General features: G+C 28.5%; 3 protein-coding genes across 16 annotated transcripts in view; 2 read left to right on the top strand and 1 right to left on the bottom strand.

Annotated features, from left to right (window-relative positions):
• Dh31-R (Diuretic hormone 31 Receptor) overlaps positions 1 to 25,830 on the bottom strand; it is a 116,567-nt gene that overhangs the window by 56,085 nt on the left and 34,652 nt on the right. The window lies entirely within an intron of this gene.
• On the top strand, positions 1,199 to 8,357 carry LOC105147603 (juvenile hormone esterase). Its single transcript, XM_087405910.1, has 8 exons — positions 1,199 to 1,422; positions 3,870 to 4,152; positions 4,492 to 4,677; positions 5,228 to 5,439; positions 5,548 to 5,719; positions 6,185 to 6,493; positions 6,910 to 7,051; positions 7,150 to 8,357. The coding sequence occupies exons 1-8, from the start codon at positions 1,282 to 1,284 to the stop codon at positions 7,310 to 7,312; spliced, it is 1,608 nt and encodes a 535-aa protein (XP_087262036.1). The 5' UTR covers positions 1,199 to 1,281; the 3' UTR covers positions 7,313 to 8,357.
• On the top strand, positions 7,198 to 25,019 carry LOC147909852 (juvenile hormone esterase-like). Of its 5 annotated transcripts, none has more exons than XM_087405906.1 (9): positions 7,198 to 7,320; positions 12,049 to 12,216; positions 12,741 to 13,029; positions 13,405 to 13,590; positions 14,785 to 14,996; positions 15,131 to 15,302; positions 15,579 to 15,893; positions 16,125 to 16,269; positions 16,377 to 25,019. In XM_087405906.1, the coding sequence occupies exons 1-9, from the start codon at positions 7,309 to 7,311 to the stop codon at positions 16,534 to 16,536; spliced, it is 1,659 nt and encodes a 552-aa protein (XP_087262032.1). In that variant the 5' UTR covers positions 7,198 to 7,308; the 3' UTR covers positions 16,537 to 25,019. The 5 variants fall into 5 exon arrangements, with proteins under 5 accessions (XP_087262032.1, XP_087262034.1, XP_087262033.1 ...); XM_087405908.1 differs by lacking the exon at positions 7,198 to 7,320 and adding an exon at positions 9,480 to 9,869; XM_087405907.1 differs by lacking the exon at positions 7,198 to 7,320 and adding an exon at positions 11,039 to 11,275.

The following is a 25,830-nucleotide window of genomic DNA, read 5'->3' as shown; positions in this document are numbered from 1 at the left end:
CAAATTTTCAAGCAACAAAGCAAAAAAATGTTGTTAAGTCCTAAAAATGTCCTTTACGTGAATGTAAAGGAAGCGAGCTTATTATTAAAATGCAAATGTTTTAATTATAGAAAATATGATATTGACAATTTAAAATAGATAACAATTTGATGTAAATTGAATTAAATTAGATAAAAATACTGATATGACTCGATAAAAATGATAGGATCGAAACGTCTAGTTTTAATTTTAATTGTTTTTATTTCGCAGATATGTTTAGCGTAAATAAGGGTAAATAAAAGTGTAAATAAAATGATATCATTATTACTCATTATCATTATTATTATATTAAAGCCTATCGTTTGTTTCACGTAACAAAGTAAATTTTTTTAGTGTTTCTGAATATACGTACAAAAATTTGAAAAAATTGATATATTTAAAAGCTTTAACAACAAATTTGTATCGTAGATGTTGGATTTTGTGTGTGTGTGTGTGTGTGTGTATTTTAATTATTTTACAGTTTAAAATCCATCTACCAGAATTTACAATCAAAATATCAATGATAGTCCTTTAAAAATCTCTCTGACCGGAGAATTAAGGTATAGTTGCCAAAAAATAAATATTTTACAACATATTTTGTACATCATGTTAAAATGTATCAGAATAAAGTATAAAGTTTCTCATAAAAACTATTAATTTTTCGATAACTCTACTTTAATATTATACTTTTATATATAGAATAATTAGAAATATATTTATATAAAAATATCATATAATTACATTTTTTTTTAAATGGTTATAATCTTCGTAGCGATAATCTTTATGTGATCCTAAAAAATCAATTTTTTCAAAAATTTTGATTTTAAATTTTATCCTCTTTCAGACCACATAATTTTTGTTTAAAAATTTTGTTTTTTTATACGACAACGTCAAATTTAAGAGATATATAATGCTATTTCCGTTAAAATGGAACATCCTGTATATATAATTATCATTTCATTATTAATTTTATACTTTATAATTCATAATTTTTTAACATGAGAAATACCATTTATCATGCAACTTTTTACTGCATTAAGAGAGAGTCTGGCGATAACAATATCATAAAAACAACGAATCAACAACTCTTATTCATTTAATCCCCACTCTCTCCTCGATGAGAACTGGTCATTACACAATATTCCGACGTTCAGTTCTCCGACGAGTATATATGCAGTTGCATAATCTCGACATACGTAGTCGTACAATGTAGACCAGCAGGTTCGTTAACAGAGTAACACGTTGCTATTTTTCCACGATATCATGGATAATAATCGAGTGAATGTACATATATATGAGGGAAGATTAATCGGTATCGTTGAGGAAGCTGTCCATGGTGGTCATTATGTCGCATTCCGAGGAATACCGTACGCGAAACCGCCGGTTGACGAACTAAGATTCAAGGTGAATAACATTCCGTTACTACAACCATCTTGAGTCTTAAGCCTCGTCTACAATAGTCGCACAGATTGTGTCGCATGTCGCGAGTAGTAACATCGCAGGAAAATTTGTCGCATGCCGCAAGAGTGTTGCTAATGCCTGTTCTACAATAGGATCGTAAGTTATAAGCCATAAGAAATTAATCAATCATGGTTAATTATTTTTGTCATATTCAACTGTGATTGGCCAATTTCTTACGAATTATGACTTGCGACTCTGTTGCAGAACAGACTTAAATAAGCGTCTACAATAGTCATAACGATTGTTTGCACGCAATTTGGCAACAAATTCTAAACGTCAACTTGCTGTGCTGTGAGCTCATGCGACACGCCTGTCGCAATCACAAGAAGTTGAAGTTGGTTCAATTCCGTATAACAAGAGCTCTTGCGATTACGACAATCATGCGACTATATGCGACATTAAAGAGGCTTTAATTGACAGAAAATTCACTTCTACTTATCTGTCTTATTTTTAATTTGCACGAAAAGAAACAATGTGTCAATTGAGAAAATTATAATTGAAATTATAATGTTAATGATGTAAAAAAAATAGTTATCAAAAATAGTTTTCTTTCACTATTGGATCTCAGATCATTATTTGACTATTTTTATTTTATTTAATTAAATTAGCAGATTATATGAGTTATTTATAGCACTTTGGATTTTTCGTACACAACATTCAGAGTATGATTTATGGATAAATATAAATATAAAATTAAGTATAAAATTTAAGTGCACTGCAAAAAGTCAAAAATTAATATTAATATAATCAGCATTGATTTTTTTCATAATTATTATTAGATAATTCACTTATAATCAGTAATATGTAAATTAAAAAACATTTTAAAGAATAAAAAGAAATATACCTATATCTACTCGAAAATAAAAAGAAATCTTCAAATTTTTCTCACGCTTTATTGTCTTTATTACTAAATGATTTTTTATGATTGCAAACAATTTTTATTGACACATTAATAATTAGTAATTTGCAAAAATTAAGAAAAATTAAAATTTTGTTTAAAAAAGAATTAATGCGAATCGACTCTTCACATATTAATATTTAATTATGACAAATTTTTAGTATGATTTGAATAGGTACAACGATTTATTCCTGATATAAATTAATCTTTCTGTTATAACATTCATATAATTAAAACATATAAAAACGTAAATAGTAGAATTGAAGCAATAAATAAATCAATTTATTAACCAGGATTTTGTTTAGGAAGAGGAGCCAAATTAAAGTTAAAACTTTTAAATCTGAAGGAAAGAGGAAGAAGTCGAATATGAACTATTGGACTTGTTATGTTCTATATTGTTATTATCTTTTTTTTAAATTTAAATTTATAAAAATAGTCTTGGATTCTCAGAAAACTTTTCTATAAAAACTTTTCTTTTTCCTCCAATTCTTTCTTCTTTTCTAAAATTAATTTCTTATAAATACTCATCAAGCATAGTCCGTAAATATGTAATTGTTTTGAATTATTTTTGTTTTTCATTTAAAGATTTAGGGGCAACATAGCTTCCTTCTCTTGACTACATCCATGGATCGATCAGTCACAGTCGAGTGTTCTTTTCAGGTTGACCTATTTTTGAGAATGCTCAATTGTAACTGGTTTTACTGTTATTTATTGCATAATATTCTACTGCTTAGATTTTTCGATGTGCTAAGATCTAAGGACACACACAATATATAAGAAAAAATTATATGAGTGTCGCTTGAAATTTTTCGAATAAATAATTCGAATTCAAGGAACGCGAAGATTTTATTACCGATTTTATTGTATAAGTTGTTATGAACAAAGAAAAAAATTACATAATTTACATAATTCAAGGACTTTAGTTACACATTTATGAACTTTACACTCTTTTTATTAATCATCAACTTCTTGAGTTTACTTTAGTGTATATATAGCACTACTATGTATACACTACAAATAGTATAAATAAATAGTATAAATATAAAAAGAGTAATATATTCCTAATAAAAAACCTCCGAAAAAATAACGCTCACTAATCATATAGTGTTATTCCTAATAAAAAACTGAGACGAAAAGTCCTCTACCATTTTGAAATTTTCCCCATATTTTTTTTAGTTATCCAATGAGCAAAATTGCAACGTATAAGACAGTTTTAAGATATCTTTAAAAGTTTTTTAAGAAAAGTCTTCAAAATATTTCATAAAGAACACAGAAAAATATCTTAAAATTGTCTTAAACATCGATTTTATTCGGCAATTTTTAGAAATTAATATCTCGTTAACTATTGCGAAAATTGCAAAATAGCAGAGGATTTTTCGACTTGGTTTTTTATTAGGAATATCACTGTCTGATTAATGGGCGTTATTTCAGTTATACTCTGTATATCAGATTAAGATTCTTATAAATAAAAGCTATATATTTATCTATACAGGATCCGTTACCACCAGAAAGATGGTTCGGCGACAGAGATGCCTCAAAATACGGAAATATCGCTGTTCAAGTTGATTTATTAACACGTGAAATAGTAGGTGATGAAGATTGTCTTTACTTGAATGTATATACTATAGATATCGTGAAGAAACGTCCAGTTATGGTGTGGATATATGGTGGCGGTTTTGCCTGGGGTTCTGGTAATGCAGACTGGTATGGTCCCGATTACATTGTTCGAAAGGACGTGGTAATCGTTACGCTAAATTACAGATTAGGAGTTCTTGGTACGTTGTATATTAGCTGGATACGAAATTATGCAAGACATATTTCTCAGTATCTCTGCTGTTTTTTTAAAATAATATTTTATGTATGTATCATACATATGCATTATTGTAATGTACGATATATACTATGCGTGCAAATGCTACTTCGTATTGTGTCGAAATTATCTTTACATTATTTAAAGCAAAAAATGTTAAAGAAAATATTACCATTAATGAATTTTACTTATATGAGATAATATAATATATAGACCATCTCTCTCTCTCTATTTATAATATATAAATCTACTTCTGATCTTAGTCATTCGAATTTGCAAATGAAAGATGCATTAATAATTTCAGGTTTTCTAAACCTCTACGACAAAGTAGTAACGGGTAATCAAGGTCTGAAAGATGTGGTTATGGCGTTAAAATGGATCCAAAAAAATATATCACAATTTGGTGGAGACCCGAATAATGTCACTATCTTTGGCGAAAGTGCTGGTGGAGCTATCGTGCATTATCTAAATCTATCTCCGTTAGGCAAAGGTATAATAATCTACAGACCTATTAATGTGTAATAATATATCCTCAAATTTTATCAAATATTTATTATTAAATTTCCTATTAAATATTCAAAAAGTCATTGATCATTTTAAACTAGATTTTTCTTCAACAAAAATCCAAGTTATGCGCTCTAATAATTGTAAAATTAAAGATGCTGCTTGTCCTAATCTCTTTTCCTTCTTTGTTCCTCAATAAAAAAATATAAATAATAAATTCATCGTTAAAAAATCCATCTTAAGCAAAATATACATTAGAAGAATTTCTGTGTGAAACATTGAAATTTTCATTTAAATATTAATGATAAAAACTTATGCATAATGTCAAAATTTGAAAAAGTTGTAGGGGAAGTAACTAATAATTTCTTTCGAAACATTTTCTCGAAAATAAAATTGATTCCAAAGTGACTAAAAAAACAATAATTGAAATAATGCTTAAATCTATAAAATAACCTGTATATTATTAAACTGAAGAAATAACAAGAAAGATATAATGATAATTAATTAATATAACTAAATTCAATTGCAATTTCCAGGTTTATTTCACAAAGCGATCTCGCAAAGCGGCGTCGCCTCGAATCCTTGGTGCTTGACTGAATGGACAAACAAAGCGATGAGCAGAGGTTTTCAACTTGCGGAGAAACTTGGAAAAGTTACATCAGATCCAAAAATCGCTTATGAGTTTCTTAAGACAATCGATGCAAAAAAACTCACAGAAGTTGGACAGAAGTTTCTTGCCACACGAGTAGTAAGTATCTCAATATTTGTTAATAATTTTGCAATATAAGCATGATTATACAACAAATTGCAAACAAATTACGAAATATTTTCATGTTGGTTTAGTACGTTTTTGCAGGACCGTCTACAACATGTTTTAATGTTTACACCTACTTTAGATTATGAATCACCGAATCCATTCTTTCCGGAACATCCAAATACGTTAATACAACGTGGAGTTAAAGTGCCTTGGCTTTTAGGAAATAATAGTTGTGAAGGGTCTTTTTTCATATGCAATACACTTTTCGGACGTAAGTGCATATGCTTGTGCGTTCATTCATTAAATATCTGTAGCCACTGTAGTGTATGAATTCTTATACGATGTGACCTATAAAGAACAACACAAATTTAATTGTGTGTGTACTTGCGCACGTACACGCGCGTATATATATATATATATATATATATATATATATATATATGTATACACACATACATCAGTATATTGCGTCTATGTATACCAATATTAAGCAAACATTTTCTGGATAAAACCATAGACATATTTATGTCTATTTCTGTTATCAATGTAATGTTATACACACGCTGTGTTTTTTTTAACAGGCCATTGTATGAAAAATAATATACTATAATATTTATATGCTAATAGATATTCAAAATAAATTATTTTTTAACAAATAATGTTCCTTAAATATTATCCACATGCCATCTAGCATTTGTAGTCGTTAGTAACAATAAAGTTTTTAAAATTGTTTTAGAAATAAGCAAAAAAGCTCTTAAAGAAGTCGATTCTGATTTCACGAAAACCATAATGCCTAGAGCTTTATCTGCAATGTCAAAAATACCGATCACAGTTGAAGAGTTACGATTTTTATATTTTGGAAATAAAGCAGTATCAGAAGAAACTTTAATGAATTACGCTGACTTTCTTAGCGATGTCGTATTTAATCGTGGTATCATGGAAGCAGTTGATATTCAAATGAGTTCTGACAGTTACACGCCAACATATCTGTATAAATTTTCATATGAAAGTGAAACTTACTTCAGAAAGGAAATTACGCTGCCAGGTAACGTCACTACTTAAAACCATATAAAAATTTTTAATCCTTTATTAAGGAATACGAGTGCACTTACATTATGTTAGACATTGTTAAAAAAACAAATCTAAATTTTTATAGATCATTATAAGAGATCAAATATGTATCAATATACATTTAAAAATATTTCACTTTAAAAAATTAAAGATTATATATACATATATGTGTGTACATAACACACACATACATACACATATATATATATATATATATATATAATTATATATATTTTAAAGATTATTGTTTTATATATTATAATAATTATTGTTTTATATATATATATATATATTATTTTGTAGTACTATTTACAAATATTAAATATTACTTCAAAATAGAAATCTATATTTTTAAAATTAATGTATTATATAACAATATATTTTTTGTAGGAGCGACTCATGCCGAAGATTTATTTTTTTTATTTTATCCTCATATAATGAAAGAGTTCAATTTGTCATCACCTATATCTAATTCGGATGATAAAATAATAGATTGCATAACCCAAATGTGGACAAATTTTGCTAAAACAGGGTGCGAAGAATTAATTTTTTAAATTAAAAATTAATTTTTTCGTTTAAAAAGTTTTATAATTGTGTATTAATAACTAATTTTTAATTTTCAACTAATAGAGATCCAACGCCTATTATTACGAATTTGACTCCCACTAAATGGACTCCACTGAAGCGTGGAGATATGTGCGATTATTTAAATATTGATCTTGTTCCTCGTATGGAAAGCATTCGTAAAGGAGAACGACGCAGTGATTGGAAGAATATGAAACACAAACTATGAAATTCTGTGTCTGTATATATATAGAATATTATTTATATTAAAATTATATTTCCAAAAGAGGGTACAAATTTTCGAGAGTTTCCCGACTACTCAGGGATCGTTTTATTTGTATGTTTTCTTATATATTTTTCTTCGTAGAAACCAAAAATAATTATTATAATAACGCCAGACTTAAGGAAAAATTGGTTCATTGAAATAAAATGAATAAAATCCTTATTCGCATCGTTATGAAATCACTGTCAGTTATGCTTCAATGATTTAGAAATTAATTGGATCAAATATGAGTAATATTTCATCATAAAACGTTAATTAAATTCTCATTGTACCATAATTATATTTCTTATTATACCGTATTTGTCATCTCGATTTCTCCAAGTGTCGCGTGTCTACCGTAAGCTGTATCCGTTAAGGATCGAATAGACAAGTGACTTTGGGGTGCGAAAAAAAACAAGCGATATATTCATGCTTGTGTGTGAATAGGTTGACATTTGTTTATTGCAGCACAAAGTCGTCTGTCCCAGCCCATAGTCATTTGGCAGCTTTTGAGTGTCTCGTTTTTAATTGCTTTTTATCTTATTTTGCGGAAAGATTATTAATTTGTTTGTAACAAATATCCTAATGAGAAATATAATCTAATTAACATTTTGTGATGCAGTATTATTCCAGTATTTGATCCAATTTGGAATTAATTTCTAAATCAAAGACATAACTGACAGTGATTTTATAACGATGCGAATAAGGATTTTATTCATTTTATTTCAATGTACCTTTTTTCTTTCCTCCTTTTTTTCAATACCAATTTTTCCTTAAGTTTGGCATTGTTATAATGATTATTTTCGGTTTCTACGAAGAAAAATACATAAGAAAGCATGCAAATAAAACATCCCCGAGTGGTCGAGAAAATTTGTATCCGCCTTTTCACGTTTAACAAAATGTTATTTTATCGCACACATTTTGTAAAAATATATCCTTTAAATTGGAATCATATCTACGTAAAAAATTTTTTTATAAAAAAGAACAATTAAAATTAATATAACAACTCCTATTTCTTTTTTTATCTTTAATTTATTAATTATCATTAATTTTTATCTTTAATTTATTAAATATTGAGGATTCTATACAATTTCTAATCATTTTTTAAATTAACATTGTTATATTTAATATTATTATAAAATTTATAATGTATGTGAAAATATTATTATTCTTTTCTGTGAAATTTGAACTCCAACAAACAAATCAACATAAACAAATAAATAATACAATAAAAAGGCTCCAAATTTAACAATAAAAACTTAAGGAAATTTGCCAATGGGAGCTTGTACCAAGTGTTCAGTGTGATAATAATGATTTATGTATTCACAAAAATATAATATAATTACAGACGTTTCGACATCAATATTATTTCTCTTCAAAGTGCAAAAAATGAATAAAGTCACTATAATAAAAATAAAAAACGAGGTTTTAACAAAGAACGTTGACTTAATATCAAATTTTCCATAAAAATGAAAATAAAAGAAACAATCTCCAGTGACCTTGATCTTAACAAATGTTATTCAGGGCATAATCCTGAACAATATTCAAGAGGTTTTAGCCGGTTGAACACCTTACGTAATGCTAATGTCGGCGGTACTGTAACTTTCAAGCCTTATAAATCGCAAAGTACTTAATAAAAATAAACTTAATTATAGTGTTTTGGAAAGCTCTCGAGATAAGCTACAAGAATTTGAAATGAAAAAGAGGGAGTTCCATTTAAAAAATTCATGTTGATCTTGACCTGATCTTGACAACGCTATTCTAGGTCAAATAATTACTATTGTTGAATGCGTCTTTTTAAGCCTTACAAGAGGCCTTTGTAAGAAACATTTTTTTCCTAAAATGCATCGTTTATGAGATATTTGAGTGTATTTAGACTTTTGGCCCTGTATATTAAAAAACAGAAACGTTTTAAATATATAGAGCGACATGAATCTACTGAGTTTATTATATCATGACATTTATTTGTGGACGAGTGCTACTTCCATACTTATTAATTTTATTTCTGATAAACAAATGAGATTGCTATTGACCTTTCATCAGTAAGTTGAAACTGAACATATTCAGATCGTTCTCTTATTATATTGCACAGAACTTCGTTAATCTGTTTCTCAAGTAAGTAGTAGCTAGTGCACAATTATTAATTTGATATTAAGTTAACGTTCTTTGTTAAAATCTCATTTTTTATTTTTATTATAGTGACTTTCTTAATAATCCGAGTATCCAATGAGATACGACAAACGAAGATTACAGTCTTGACAAAAATTACAGCTTAACGATATATTTTTTGATAATATATATCAAATGAATTCAATGTTTCTGGAGGATTATATATTTTTTGCACTTTGAAAAGGACATAATATTGATGTCGAAACGTCTATAATTATATTATATTTTTGTGAATACATGAATCATTATTTTCACGTATTCAATGTGATAATAATGATTTTTATGCATTCACAAAAATATAATATAATTACAGACGTTCCGACATCAATTGAACATCTAGTACAGGCTCTCATTGGTAAATTTCCTTAAGTTTTTAAACAAATAAAATTTGAACGAATAGAATAAATCAACATAAACAAGTAAAATGTCTTTGCGAGTTTCCTCATGAAAGAAGAGAGAGAGAGAAAGAGAGCGCATGGAAATAATTTATATTATAAACCTCTCAGATTAAATAATGATAAAACTTATTCCTCGAGTACATACGTTTCATCCCGGAGTTTCTTTAAGTGTTTCTTTAACAATTAGAACCAGAATTACAAAGAATCTATGATTATTTAGACATAATAATTTCATAAGAAGATAAAAAAGAGAAGAGTTGAATTTATATTATCGGATTTAAAAAATATATATAGTGAGTACAAAAAGTATTCGTACAGAGAAAATATTTTTTAAAACAACTTTATTTTAAAAAATTAAATATTATCCAATGAGAAATGAATCATCGAATTGATGTCGAATCGATATCAATACAATGATTTCAACACCAATTCGACGTCGATTCGATGTTTAATTGATGATTTTTTACTGGGTAATTAACAATTTATTCATAAAGTATAAAATAGACTGTTTCTTAAAATTATATATAAGATGTATATTAATTATAGAAAATATATCATCTGAAAAATAAGCGAAAATTAAAAATTCCATTGTTTGGATGCTCAAAAAGTATTCATACAGTCGAGAAATTTAGCTTATAATATCAGAAATATATGTGAAGCTCATTTGTATATGTTAGAATAAAATGTATTCATTGTATAAAATTACTAATTAATGTTTATTTTCTACAAATAAGACTTTTTTTATAAAAAATTTTCTTGTACGAATATTTTTTGATCTCACTGTAAATATGGCCTTCGAAACAACAGATCATTATCTCTTCTCATTTTCAATGCAATTAATGTAAGTCCAAAATTAATAATTTTGGACTTACATTAAAATCAAACGTGTTATATCAATTTCGCGCGTGTTATCTCTCTCCATTTTTTATAATTTTATCCAATTAATAATTGCTATATAATTTTAAATTATATAACAATTATCAATCTGATAAAATTGTAAATGTAAAAATATAGATAAAGATAACACTTGCGACATTTACATTTACAATGTTATCAGATTGATAATTGTTATATAATTTAAAATTATATAGCAATTATTAATTGGATAAAATTATAAAAAATGGAGAGAGATAACACGCACGAAATTGATATAACACGTTGACTTTCGATAAGGTATCATAATGCAGATATTACCTCTTCTCATGTCATATGATGCATTAGATAGATGCATTAGATTCAGTGAAGAAGATTCGTATTAAGATCGAAACGTGTATGTATTCGAAATAAATTTCATTACTACTTAATTTGAGAGGTTTAATTTAAATTATTTCTATACGCTCTTTCAAAGCGGAGACTCGCAAAGGTATTTTACTTATTTATATATTAAAAAACTGTGACGAAAAATCTCAATTTTTTTGAAAAAACATTTCATTTTAATTTATAAAAAATAATACCGTGTATTTATTTTTCGCTCATTCTAAAATATACATATATTTTCAAAATATGCTATTCTTCTTTTTCAAAATCTGTCACATTAAAAAATGATTTCAACTTTATTATAAACTTTTTATTATATAATGTTATGCAGATATCAATTCTGTATCAATAAAAAGAATTCATCTTTTCTTTAATTATATTTGTATAATTTCATCGGTTGATTTATATTTATAGTGTATCGAGGAGCACTTCCTCATATTTCTTGCAAATCACGAATAGATATAACAAGATTTAATAAGTTGTCCTAGTTATTCATTGAGAAATGTAACAAGAGAGATAAAGTCCAAGTTTGTTTTTCGCATGTTAAATGTATAAGATATGACATAATCATAAACGAAAAATAAAATTTTATTGCATCAATTCAATTTTAATCTGACTTATAAAAAAATAATTTATATCTTTCTTAAAATACACATACATATGTATGTAACATAAACTGATAAACTTTTCTCTCGTCAACCATATCTATAGCTTTTTATACTAATCCGTCAGATTTTATACTAATCTGTCCAGTTTTCAAGACTCCTCTAGAGTTAATTTTGTCTAACAGTAAGAGACTTTTATCCAGTTATCCTAAATACTATCTAACAAAATAATAAAAAACTAGCCAATTTCTAACGAGTGATCAATTTTTCTCAGATATCTTTCTACTTAAATAGCGTATCCATTATGGATAACAGAATCGAAATACACGTGCAGAAAGGAAAGTTAATTGGCATCATAGAAAAAAGTGTTTATGATGATTATTACATAGCCTTTCGAGGAATACCATATGCGAAACCACCGATTGGAGAACTTAGATTCAAAGTAAGTAAATACAATTCATGATAACAAATACATTTTTATAAAAGTTAACTCTTTGAAAAATTACGATTAATCAATCATAAAGCTATTTATTATTTATATTTCATAATTATTATATAATCAGCTTTTCGTTTATTAATATACATTATCAAAAAATCCAGAAACACTAAAATATCTCGAAAACGATCGATTATAGCAAAGAATATGTAAGAAGCAAAGTTGTAAGGCTAAATAAAATGTCGTTAACAGAGTTTGTAATCGTATATGAAAGTCAAATTGAATTTTTTTATGAAATCTCCCATTTTTATTGCACATTCTTGAAGATTATTTTGAGAGCTTTCTAAAACACTATAATAAAGCTTATATGAAAAAGAAATAGTAAAATGGACATCGTCAAATTTATGCGGAACTTAGAGCACTCGTTAGCTTTAAACGTTAGTAGTTCATTTAAGAATTACTTAAATACAATTTTGCAAAAGTTGTTTCTTAACACAGAGAATCACATCGTACGTATATGCGATTTTTAGGATCCGGTACCAGCAGAACCATGGTCCGGTAAAAGAGACGCTTCGAAATTTGGAAACAAATCCGTTCAAATAAATGAGATTACACATAAAATTGAGGGCAGTGAAGATTGCCTTTATTTAAACGTGTACACTACGAATATCACACCTTCGAAGAAACGTGCGGTAATGGTGTGGATACATGGTGGTGCTTTTTGTCAAGGTTCTGGTGATGCAGTTATGTACGGTCCCGATTACATAGTGCAGAAAGATGTAGTTTTGGTTACCTTGAATTATAGATTAGGCATTCTAGGTACGTCATTCGTTTCAATATGTATCATTGTTCACGTATCATTTATGTTTAATATTTTAATATAGTAATTGTTCAGATGTCTTCTGTTTGAAATAAGTCACTTAGACGTAGTCCAAATATGTTAATTAAAATATGTTAATATAAAATATGTTAATATAAAAAATTTATAATTCACATCTAGCTATTCATAGTATGTCATTACAAAAATCTATGTGTGTGTTTGTTACTTATTTTTACAAATAAGATTATTTAAATTTTGCTGATTAGTATTATATTATAGAAACAAATTTTAACATGATTTGCTTTAAACATAAAGTAATCATCTATTTTTAATTAAGATAAATTAACTTTAGAAAAATTCATTAATAACTTCAGGTTTCCTGAATCTCTACGATAAAGTGGCGACAGGTAATCAAGGTCTGAAGGATGTGATCATGGCGTTACGATGGGTGCAGGAAAATATATCTGAGTTCGGAGGAAATCCAGATAATGTCACTATTTTCGGCGAAAGCGCTGGCGGAGCCATCGTACATTATTTAACTCTGTCTCCGTTAGCTAAAGGTACAACGTATTTTGTCGATGAAGATTTATCGATATATTTAATAATTTAGAAACCCAAACTCCGTTCCATCATGAATTTATTCATAAGTCAACTGCGATGTTTTATCTCAAAATTCAACACTAATACATTTGTAAATAAAAAATAAAAAGCTCCGCGAATATATTAAACAGATAATACATTTATACTTTTCTCTCTCTTTCAATTAGTTTCTAATAAAACATACTCCTCAAAAATTTTTTTATAAGTTCTGAATGTTTAATTTAAATTATAAATTCTATAAATACCAATGAAATGTAAAAATTTATAAAACAACTAACTTTCCTACAAACTACATATATATAAAATAATGTGTTAATAATTACTATGGCCAAGGCACTTCTTCCATTGTGAAATTAGTCGACGGATGACTCTGTTTATAAAATTCTTTGGGCTAGAATTGAATCCACTCACAAACAGCTTCCTGCTATGCTGCGTCCGACGAAAATTTCCTGCCTTTCAGATTCTTCATCAGTATTTTGATTCTGTTACTTCTGACATCAATTCGATATCGTTATGTTGTCGTTATCATTGTCGTTGTATATCTTTTTGATTACGTATAATATCAATGTAACGATAATATAAGAATATCGACACTGTCGTTAAAAGTTACAACAGACCTGCTATATAGGTTTCCAAAGATGTGGAAATCGCGACACAGTTCCGATAAGAAATACTGGAACATCCGGCCTACAATCTGGACATGTCGCCATGCGACATATCTTTGGAGACCTGGACTAGAATCTGAAAAGCAGAAAATTTCTGAACGCAACAGTGCAAGAGACTGTTTGTGGGTAGGTACGATCTTAGTCCAAGAAGTTTTATGAACAGAGCATCCGTCGTCTGGTTTTACAATGGAAAAAATGCCTTATCAGTTATGGCGATTATTAACATATTAATTGATTTCATATCTGAATTTTTCATCTATTACGTTTTATTTGATTGCCCTAACATATGTATATGAGAGAGAGAGAGAGAGAGAGATATTTAATAATTATTTTAATATTATTATTTAATAATATAAGATCGATCACAAAATCATTATGGAATCAGTGATTACAAGAACTTAAACACTAATTTATACATTACAAAGAAAAGAAAATAAGAATGTTATGTAATAAATTGTATGAAACTAATTTGTTATTATTGTTTATTAGATCTATTTCATAAAGCGATATCGCAAAGTGGTGCCGCAACATGTCCTTGGGGTATAATTGAACGACAATCTCCTTCGATAAACAAAGGTTTTCGACTCGCGAAAATACTCGGAAAAATTACTGCAGATCCAAAAGTCGCTTATGAATTTCTCAAAACAATTGATGCTGAAAAGCTGATAGAAACTGAACAAAAGTCTCTCTTGACAGAAACTGTAATTATCTGAATATATTGTATTTATATAAGATTGTAATTATATAAGTTCTATAAATATGTTCTATAAATATAGTGTGTGCAGGCTATAAATTGTGCGAATAAAATATTATTTCAATAACATCTTCTTCGCAGGAGATTCTACAATATAGTTTACTGTGTTCACCGAGTTTGGATCACGAATCATCGAATCCAGTTTTTCCGGAAGATTCAAAAACGTTTAAGAGCCGCGGTGTTAAGGTACCATTCCTTTTGGGTTTTACCAGTTGCGAAGGATCTTTTATTTCATGTAGTAACTGGAAAGGACGTGAGTTTTATTTTTGATTTCGTTAAGTACATTTTTAATGCTTCGAATTTTTTTATAGAATAGCATATCTATCGTATGTCGCATTCTTTTTAATGGATATACCTCATTGTATAAAAAAGTTGAAATAATGTTTTAACAAAAGATTTTCTCTCTGTTTGGCAAACTCTGTTTGAAGAAATTAATCATTTTTTAATTTAAAAAGGAAAGCTGTGAAAACATCTATTATTTATCATATGATCTATAGTGAACAGAACTAAAATGTTTTTAAAATTTCAGATATAAGCAAAGAAAAGCTTAGGAAAATAGATTCTGATTTCAAAAATGCTATATTTCCTGAAACTTTATCTACGTTACCAATTACAGTCGAGGAATTACGATCTTTATATTTTGGTGACAAAGCAATTTCAGAAGAAACTTTAACAAATTATGTTGATTTTCTTGGCGATGAGTTCTTCTATCGTGGTATAATGGAAACAGTGGATATTCAGACAAAGCTGAATAAAAATGATAAGAAAGCGACGTATCTGTATAAATTTTCATACGATAGCGACTCTTCTTTTATAAAAAAAATATTCAAAATTCAATTCCCAGGTATTATTAATTAATTTAAGACTATCTAAAAATCTATCTTTATAAAAAATATCCATTTATATTGTAATTACAATAAAAATTGATTTTAAATGTTTCTAAATTTTTATGCGATTAAAACAACACAATATGTTTTATAGACAATTTAATTTAAACAATAAATCGTCTTTTAAAATATTTACAAAATTATGTAATTTAAAGATTTAATTAAAAGTGAATGAAAATAATTGACAGGTGCGACACATGCTGAGGATCTGCCCTACTTTTTTTATTTTAATATGTTAAAAGATTTCGACATGTCATCACCTGCAATTGATTCAGAAGACTACAAGATGATAAAATGCTTAACACAAATGTGGACGGATTTTGCTAAAACAGGGTATGAGAAATTTAATTTAATTTCTTTTAAATATATTCTTCTAAACATATGATATTTTTATTTCGTTAATTTCGTACTTATAATTAATTCTCAATTAAATGATTTAGAAATCCAACGCCTGTTACAAATATGTGGTTACCCGTGAGCGATTCACAAGATGGAAAATACAATTATCTAAATATTGATACAATCTTGCAAATGAAAGTTTTCCATAAAGGAGAAGAAAGATGGGATTGGGAAGAGAAAAAAAATAAGTTACAGTGTTAAAACTTTATCTATATTAATTTGGATTTCTCTGTATCTTTTAGGTTTGTAATAACTATACTTGTCACTTTTTAAATATATTTTTTAATGATGGGCATACTATTGTTATTCTCTTTAAGTTCAGGATTGGTTTTGGTTAATAGGAATAGAAAATTACATAATAATTTAGTCCCCAAACTATGACTTATTGGGAACAGAATGTTTTTTGCAAATTAAAATTAAGAAGTGTTAGTTACATTTAGTACTACTTGTCATTGAATTTCAAGTAATTTTAGTTAAACTCTGACTGAGAATTATTCGCGCACGCGTAAAATTAACTATGAAATTGTAATGCAGATAAAATTAAAATGAATAATAAAATATTACATTTATAATATTACTGTATTAAATTTGAATGTTTTACGTGTGTTTCATGTGGTATCACATTCAGTACATTTTCTACATCTCGTATTAAATTTTTCATGTGTTTTCATATGCTATCACTACTAATACATTTATTTTTTACATTCTAGATGGATTGCAGGTTATCCAGTTATTTTTATATTTTGTGATATATGCATATGAGCAACTTTTTAAATTTAAAAATAATTTCGACTAATTGTTACGCAGAATTATCTTTTTCTCTCAATTAAATTTTAAGAAATTCATGTTGTAATAACGCTTTTTACGTATTATCTTTAAAGATATCAGAAGTGGGTTATCGCCGTATTTAATATCTATTAGCAATGACATTAGCAATGGATAAAAACACGACGCCATGAATGGCCCACAAACTTTCTGGTATTCATGTTATAATTTTTCTTGGAATAACTCATTTTTATTCACTCTTACAGTTAATAATTTCTTTAAAGAAAAATGGAACTCTTAGGCTCTGGGTTGTTCCACCTTTTCGATAAACTTCAGCTCACTGTTTTACTTTCTTACTCTCTTATGCTCTTAATGTTTTATACTCTTTTATTTATCCAGTAGGTAAATTATCACATAGGTCGATATTCATAGTCAATTCTTATATTTAAGATCGTCTTAAGTACAGTCTTAAGATGTCACGAACCAATCAGAGAGCCGTGTTAGCATCTTAAGACATTATTTAAGACGATCTTAAAATAAGAACAGACTATGAATATCGACCATAGTTTCCAAAGATGGAATAATCTAAATTTGATAAAAATATTGGTTTTCTTTTTTATCTTATTGTCGTATGGTCAAAATCTCGCTGCAAATATTTTAAAGCATTTGGTTGACCAATTAGAACAAAGAATTTTACGAACTGATCAATCAAAAAATGCTTTAAAGCATTTGCATCGCGTTGACCGTATCTCATGTTATATTAGGTGTTGGAATTAATTCGTAGCGTTTTTAATGAAAGAATGTTATTTATTTCACATGAGCATTAAAAAATACATTAATGAAAGTACTTCCCATCACTTGTAAAACGCTACGAATTAATTCCAACACCTAATATAATATAATCATAGATAATGAACAAAAAATAAAAAAAATTCTGTGCATATCACAAGGCAATTAACTTCTAAAGTCATAACAATATATATCATTTTAACACGTGTCGAATATATCAACGTAAAACACGCAGGCATCTCTTATATGAAGCTCTTGATCTCTGGTCTTGAAGCTATCGCTCTTGACCTCAGGTTGTACTATCTTCGGAATTCAATCACACAATCAGATATGATCTTTGTTTAGATTTGCTTGCGAGTAAAGGTGTAATCTCGATAACATAAGATAAAAAACGAAAATTCGAATATGTTATTTAGATGTATAAAAAGTATTCGTACTAGGGACATATTTCCCCCAAAAAAACCTTATTTTTCGAAAGTAAACATTAATTAGCAATTTATTAACAAAGAGTAAAACAGATCTGAAATTATTTTATTTCTGAAAAATTATTTTACCTAAAAAGAAATATTGTAATAAAAAAATTAATTATTTTAAAAATAAGTGAAAATAAAAGATTTTATTAGTCAGACGCACAAGAAATATATTATATATATTCAAGAAATTTAGATTCTAAGTAGGGTTCTAATTTTATTTCGTTTTTCGAAGATACGTGTAACCATGAAACGTTTATTCGTTTATATTCAGAAAAACATTTACTTGTAAGTAAACGTTTACATGTATAATTAGCATCCGTTTATTAGAAACGTTGTTCCGAATATATGTGTTTTAAGTCAAGACCTGGTACTATATACAGGGTGGGCCATCTATTGGTACGTTTTTAAAAATGCGATCAAATGAGCATACATTGATATTTTTTATTAATTTTTTTTTTGTTGTGAAGCTAAAAGTATCCGCGTCAAGAATGAAAAACGATTTCGTTCATGTGGCTCCCTCTACTGGCCTTACAGTATGCCATTCGGTCACCCCAATTATTAATGACATTTTGGACTACCTCGGCGCCAATTTCACTCAAAACAGTCGTAATATAATGTCATCCACTAACATCCCTTTCTCACGAACTTTCCTCACCAATTTGCGTATAGCTCCTTCGGTGGGTGCTCTATCACGATCCATATTTCTTTTCAAAATTCGTACAGTTTCGGCGACACAGCACTGACTTTGAAAATAAGTTTTTAAAATTTCAAAACGCTCTTCAAGAGAAAACATGTTGTTTCGTGCCGCGGACGATATGACTAATAAACTGTCAAAATTTCGGGTCTGTAGCTCGTTCGGTGTTGCCATACGACGAAATTCAAAAACGTACCAATAGATGGCCCACCCTGTATATTTAAACGAAAATATATATAGAACATTTACACATATATTTAGCACTTCTATAAAAACCATCTTGAGGAATATTTTAATGTTTTTTTTTATTAAAAAAATCGATTTTATTTTTCTTTTTGCATTTTCTTATAATTTAACATTTTAAAATACACTTTAAAATCGACGTAAAGATTTACTCGTAGAAATAGCATATTAGTTTATTAGAAAACGTTTGTCCGAATATACTGTTTTAATGTGATTTTATGTACATATTTTTTCCGATTTTACTGTACTCAAATGTCTTTTTTACATCCAAAAAAAATTTTTGATTTTTACAATCCCTCACACTAAGATGACGCCATAATAAAAGGATAAACGTTTATTATAAAAACGTGAAAATGTTTGAAGACATTTTTCATAGATAAATAGGCTAAATATACATGTAAATATATTTTCATTTAAATGTAGCAAGCTCTACTTAAAACGCATATATTAGTAAAACGTTTCTAATAAATGGATAATAACGTTTCTAATAAATGCTAATTACATGTGTAAACGTACGTTTCGTTTAAATAATAATATACGTATAATAGCAAGCCCTAGTTCTAAGACCATTAGCACATTATTTTTTTGTATTTACTGTACATATATAGAAAAATACATTTCATTTCATTCATTCGTTTGTTTTTCAAGCATCATGATGTCTTCTTCTATGACGATACGACCAAAACCTTTTGTTAGTAACAAAAGCACCACGATGGACTGCAAAATACCTGTCGACTTGTCGATGTCTTATTTGCGAGCGATTCAAAAGATACCGGGAGATACTGCTGGTGAGAAGTTTAGTTGGATAGGAAGACTGGCTTTGCATCAAGCCAGCGAAGATATTGAACAATTTCCGCCAGAATTGCTATCTCTACTTCACGTGGAAACCGCCGTCAAGAAAAAGAGGCATAAGGACAACGTCAGCGCTGAAATGTGACGACTTGACAATAATAAACCGGGCTTTTAAGGCCACTTGGTTTTTCAATGGCAGCTACAAGGAGATCGTTAACGTCGCATACTTCTACGAACATCTCTTTCCTTACGTTTCCATAAAGATGAGAACGCGTAGTTCGCGAGTGTCGTGAAGACACTCGGATATAGATTGAAGGATTTTGCAGCAAATGTTCATAACAGTGGAGTATATTTATAACATTCAAACCGCTTATTCATTGTTCCTGGCTTGTGATACGACTTTTCTGCTTATGACATCGTAAAAAAAGAACTCGTGCTGCTTGCACATTTTATTAAACAGATATTCCACAAAAATCTGAATTTGGCAGTGCGTTTTCTCAAATTATTGAAATTTCAGCATTATATTAGGTGTTGGAATTAATTCGTAGCGTTTTACAAGTGATGGGAAGTACTTTCATTAATGTATTTTTTAATGCTCATGTGAAATAAATAACATTCTTTCATTAAAAACGCTACGAATTAATTCCAATACCTAATATGACTGAACGCACTCCATTGCGATTGGCATCAATAAATATCAGTTTTTATTACCCAAATTAATAAAGAAGTGACCGGAAGATTTTGTAGAGTTATATGAGGCTCATAAATTGGATATTATAGAATTTATTTTGAGCAACACACGTGCTGAAATATTCTTGAAAAAGGCTAAGCAACACTTCATAAAAAAGCCGCGTATATACATCCACATATTATCACTTGAATAGATCAACGAGCATTTAATAGAAAAAATATTTCCGGATTTATTACCCGAAGAAGAACTTTCCTTCAACAGATAACGCGCTCAAATACTAGTACATTATCCACATAATAAAAAATATGAATTACTCCGTGAATTGTACGAGTCCGAATATGATAAACATCTTCTCTTTACAACGAAAAATATAACGGAAAGCTTGTTAAAATTGTTACCTATTGAGGAGCGGATCAAACGAGCTAGAATTATATTCCAGGAAGCGAGTTCGTATTCTTACAAGACAAATTGGATTTGTTATTTACTTGTTAACGAAGCGATCATATCTCAAGGTACAAATAAATAAAACTGAAAATGAAGAGAAAAGATTTCAGTTAATTGAAAAAATGATGAAAGTTTGTACGAATAATAAGGATGATGATGCGTTATCCGATACCTTAATATACTTCTTGAAGAGACATAAGAACGAAAAGTGTATTTCAAAGTCTGTTCAATTTTCTTAACACATATTATCCATGTGATTTAAATGAAAAGTAGCTCTCCCTTATAATAGAAATTATCCAATTGTTTTATGTAAAAAATGAATTTGTACCGGAAAATATGTTTTAAATACAATATGCCAATAAAAGAATTGTTCGACATGTGTATAGAAAAAGATCATCTAAACTACTGCGAAAACTTCTACATAGATGACTTGGAGCCACAAGATGAAAGACAAAGCTTGTAATATTTTTAAATTCAAAAAAAGAATTTTAAAGATTTCAATGAAAAAAAAGCATATTTTTCAAAATTATCAAGGCGATAGTCATATTCAATAATACATGTAAATGCAATAAGAATAAAATCAATGTAGAAAAACTAACAATTAGAGATTATCCTTGGACGCCATTTTCAAAATATTACGTTTTGAAGAACGCTATAAAAAATGTTCTCAAGAATGTCGGAATTATTATTTGAATGGTCTTAAAAAAACGTTCTAAAAAATGTTTTAAAAAATGTTCTTTATATAAGAAGTCTCATTTTTTATATAATAATTATATGCACCATCTACTGATGTCGCATGAACCAGAATTATATCGCAGTTGGTTTCCATCTCGGTTTCCATCAGAAAAAAATATCACATTTGTAAGCTTGAAAACACGCTTTAAAATCAGATCCACAAAATATACAGAAGAATTGGGAAAAGTATTTAAAAGTCAGCATGAAAAATTACTATTGCAAACAGGTACATCACTTCATTAGGAGTGTGCGTTGGTTCAAAGACCTACTCATTAAATTTGCCAAATATTGTATGAGTTATATACACGACAAATGCGAAGATAAAATATCGTCTAGCATTACTAGCCATTTTACTTCACGATGAAGTAGTGACAAAGTTAATCGATTCTTTCACATCCACGGAAATGAAGGATATTAGTCATCCAAACGCTAAGGATAATTACAAGAAAAATTACAATGAAAAATTTACTATTGAGCATGAAACTTTCCAATCCGCCAATTCATCTTGACCTCCTAATTAGATTGTACATAGGAGATTACTTGACGATAGCTTTGATAATACTAATGAACATAAGTAGACGAATTCCTATGTCCAAAGTAATATCATGAATGAAAAACTTGACAGATATGCGCATGAGTGTGAAAAAGCATAGGATTAGGCTAATATTCTTAACATCTGTCGTGCAACAACTTGATCTCTATCAAAAAATGTTGTCTATCAAGAACCATTATTCAATATCACAAGTTTTGTTCAAAGCAATCCAACAATTGTTCTTTTCAATTCCAAAACCCAAAACTTGGTCCCTATATTATCAAACTATGTCATCGGTGAATCCCACTGACTCTTGAAAAAAAACACAAATACATTACTTGTCCTAGATATAATATTAGAAATGGTAAATGATGTATTTGAACATAATGCGTTACACATATAGAACCGTTAATCATTATATAAAAAAATCACTGCAAGTTTATATTCATTCCCAATGAATACATTAAAAAATATTTTGATCTGTGATGAAAATGGACAAGTTTTATAAAATGGAACCAAATAAGATAAAAAATTAATATTATTCGGTTGTTGACAATTCTTTCTGAAACAAATATTTTCAATGTTTTATCCGAATTGATCAAAAGCATAATTCGAAGATATTTATTTCATTGTGATTTTGATGTGTGTGAAACAGCGATGTCTTTTATAGTATCGTATCTTTGCAGAGTAAAGATGAATACATAATGTATTTTAAAATACTCACCGATGTCTTTCGTAAAACAAACACAGCGACCACTTATTGTACTTATAATGACAAGTATGAACCTCTTAAAAAATATGACTGTCGATTCAACGAAACCATGCGTTCATTCATAGATATTTTCGTTCATGTTGCAAGTATATTCAATCTGATACATCTATTAATCCACAAGTCATCGATAGTTTGCAAATTTTATTTTCATCTTGTCACCTGAACAAGATGCGACGTCTTATTTGCAATTAGTATATATGAAAAAATTTCAAGAAATTTGCAACGAATCTTTAAGGATGAAAACTTTTGGCTTGAAAATTGGTCAGCATTTCCCCAAATTAATCAATATTTTCTTGCTACTATTAATCTCGTTAATGGTCAAAATTCTCGAGCACTTTGTTTTCAATATATCTGATGAATATGCAAGTTGTATTATTAGCGTCTTGTTGAAATTGGTAATAGCAGATTCCTACTTTATGGCTGTGAAAATGTTACCAAACATATGACAAGATACTGTCAACTCATTGAAAAATTTCAAAAAATGCAGGAGCCTGCTATCAAGACTGTTTTATACCAACATTTTTTTTATTAATTTTTTCAACATTGATTAAACAAATCAAAGAAATTAAAGATCATAGCAAATGAGTTTATATATGTATTTCCAGGAATATTATCAATGTTTTGTTATTATTTATTGTTTAATTGATCATTGAATCGTAAGTATAGTTTTATATATTGTACGTTAAACTGTTAATGCGCAAGTCTTTTTTAATGAAATAATCGCCGAATTCTTATAAATATTTTATACTTTTTATTTTTTATTTTTACTTTTTATTTAGAGGGATAAAAGTTTTTCAATAAACGTTTAAAATATTTCTCGAAGAAAAATAAATGCATATTAAAATTTAAGAGGTAGATATTGTACAAGGTGCGTCCCAAAATTTTCCAAACTTTTTCAATAGGGATAGATCGGGTGGCGCCATCCGTGTGTTCGATTGCGCGTTTGAAAGGTACATCCCTAGCTGACTTCCAGTAAAAATTTCATGACATTTGGTTCAGTGGAAACGAAGTTATGGCGTCTCAAGTGTCAGTATGTTGTATACATCGGTACGAGAATGAACTTCGAACAAAGAGCCAATATTAAGTTTTGTTTTAAACTTGGTAAAACATTTACCGAAACCCATAATTTGATGAAACAAGTTTATGGTGATAATTGTGTAGCCCGTGCCAGTATTTATGAGTGGTATACGCGATTCAAGAACGGTCGTGAGGACATAAATGACGACGCACATACAGGTCGCCCAAAATCGACAATTAACGAAAATTCCATCGAAGTTTTTATGATTCCAAGGGTATTGTGCACAAAGAATTCGTTCCAGCAGGCCAAACAGTTAATGCTGTATTCTATGTAAGCGTTTTGAAGCGTTTGGTGCACCGCATTCGTCGTATTCGGCCAGAATATCGCGAAGGAGGAAGTTGGCGCTTGTTACACGATAATGCGCCATCTCACCGTTCGACACTTGTCACTGATTTTTTGACTAAAAATCACATTTTAACAATCAACCATTCCCCATATTCGCCTGATATGGCACCTTGTGACTTCTACCTATTCGGCAAAATGCATTTGTCCATGAAAGGAAAGCGGTATGTGGATGTAGAAGACATCCAAAGGGCTTGTACCACTATTCTGAAGGACGTGCCTTTGAACGACATAAAACACTCATTTGAAATGCTTTTAGATCGTGCCAAACGTTGTATTGAGTCCGACGGGGACTACTTTGAATAAACAATTTGAATTTGAAAAAAAAAGTAAACCGTTGTTGTTTTATTTCAAAAGTTGGGAAAATTTTGGGACGCACCTTGTATAATAAAGATTGGCATGTTTATAAATTTTTTTGTAGCGATTATATATATAAGTAAAAGCGCAATGTGAGTTATATAATAAAGATTTTTTTTAAGCAGTTTAAATACATATGGCATTGCATAGCATGTGTCCATTTATTTCAAATCTTATATATGATTATATTTTCTATTATTAGTACATTTTTTAAGCAAACAAGCAAATAATCGATACATTCTTCGAAATATACGATAACTTTTTTCACACAAATTCTCTAGTATCTTTCCTGTAATACTTTTTCCACGCGGTTTAAAGATTTCAAAAGAAATAAAGAAAAAGTAATAGAAGTTTTTTTTACTGTACAATAGGTGATTTTCGAAACTTTTAAACTAATTTCTATAATAAATCAGATGATATTTGTGTTCCTATACTAACATCGATAAAAATAATACACTATTAAATCAGAAGATTAAATATATCAATTGATTCATCAATTGATTTTCTTCGATCAATTGATGTATCAACGAACATGAGGGCAGAAAATTTTATTGTAAATTCTTTCACAAATTATAAACTGTACTGATTTTACGAAACAAAATGAAGAGAATTGATATTAAAGTAAACTGAATTGATATTTCATATTAAGTAAACTAAAATAAATATTTTATCTTTATTAAGATAAAATTATCAAATTATTATGAAACCATATAAAATATGTGTATGCAAGTCATTAATTATTATCGTTAATATAATAAAGAGGAGACGAGGAAAAAAATGAGATAAGA

Source organism: Acromyrmex echinatior, chromosome 4 (genome assembly GCF_024713525.1).
Source record: "Acromyrmex echinatior isolate Ae372 chromosome 4, ASM2471352v2, whole genome shotgun sequence".
Classification (NCBI taxonomy): domain Eukaryota; kingdom Metazoa; phylum Arthropoda; class Insecta; order Hymenoptera; family Formicidae; genus Acromyrmex; species Acromyrmex echinatior.
Note: the sequence above shows the minus strand (reverse complement) of the source record. Positions and strands in the feature narration are given on the sequence as shown.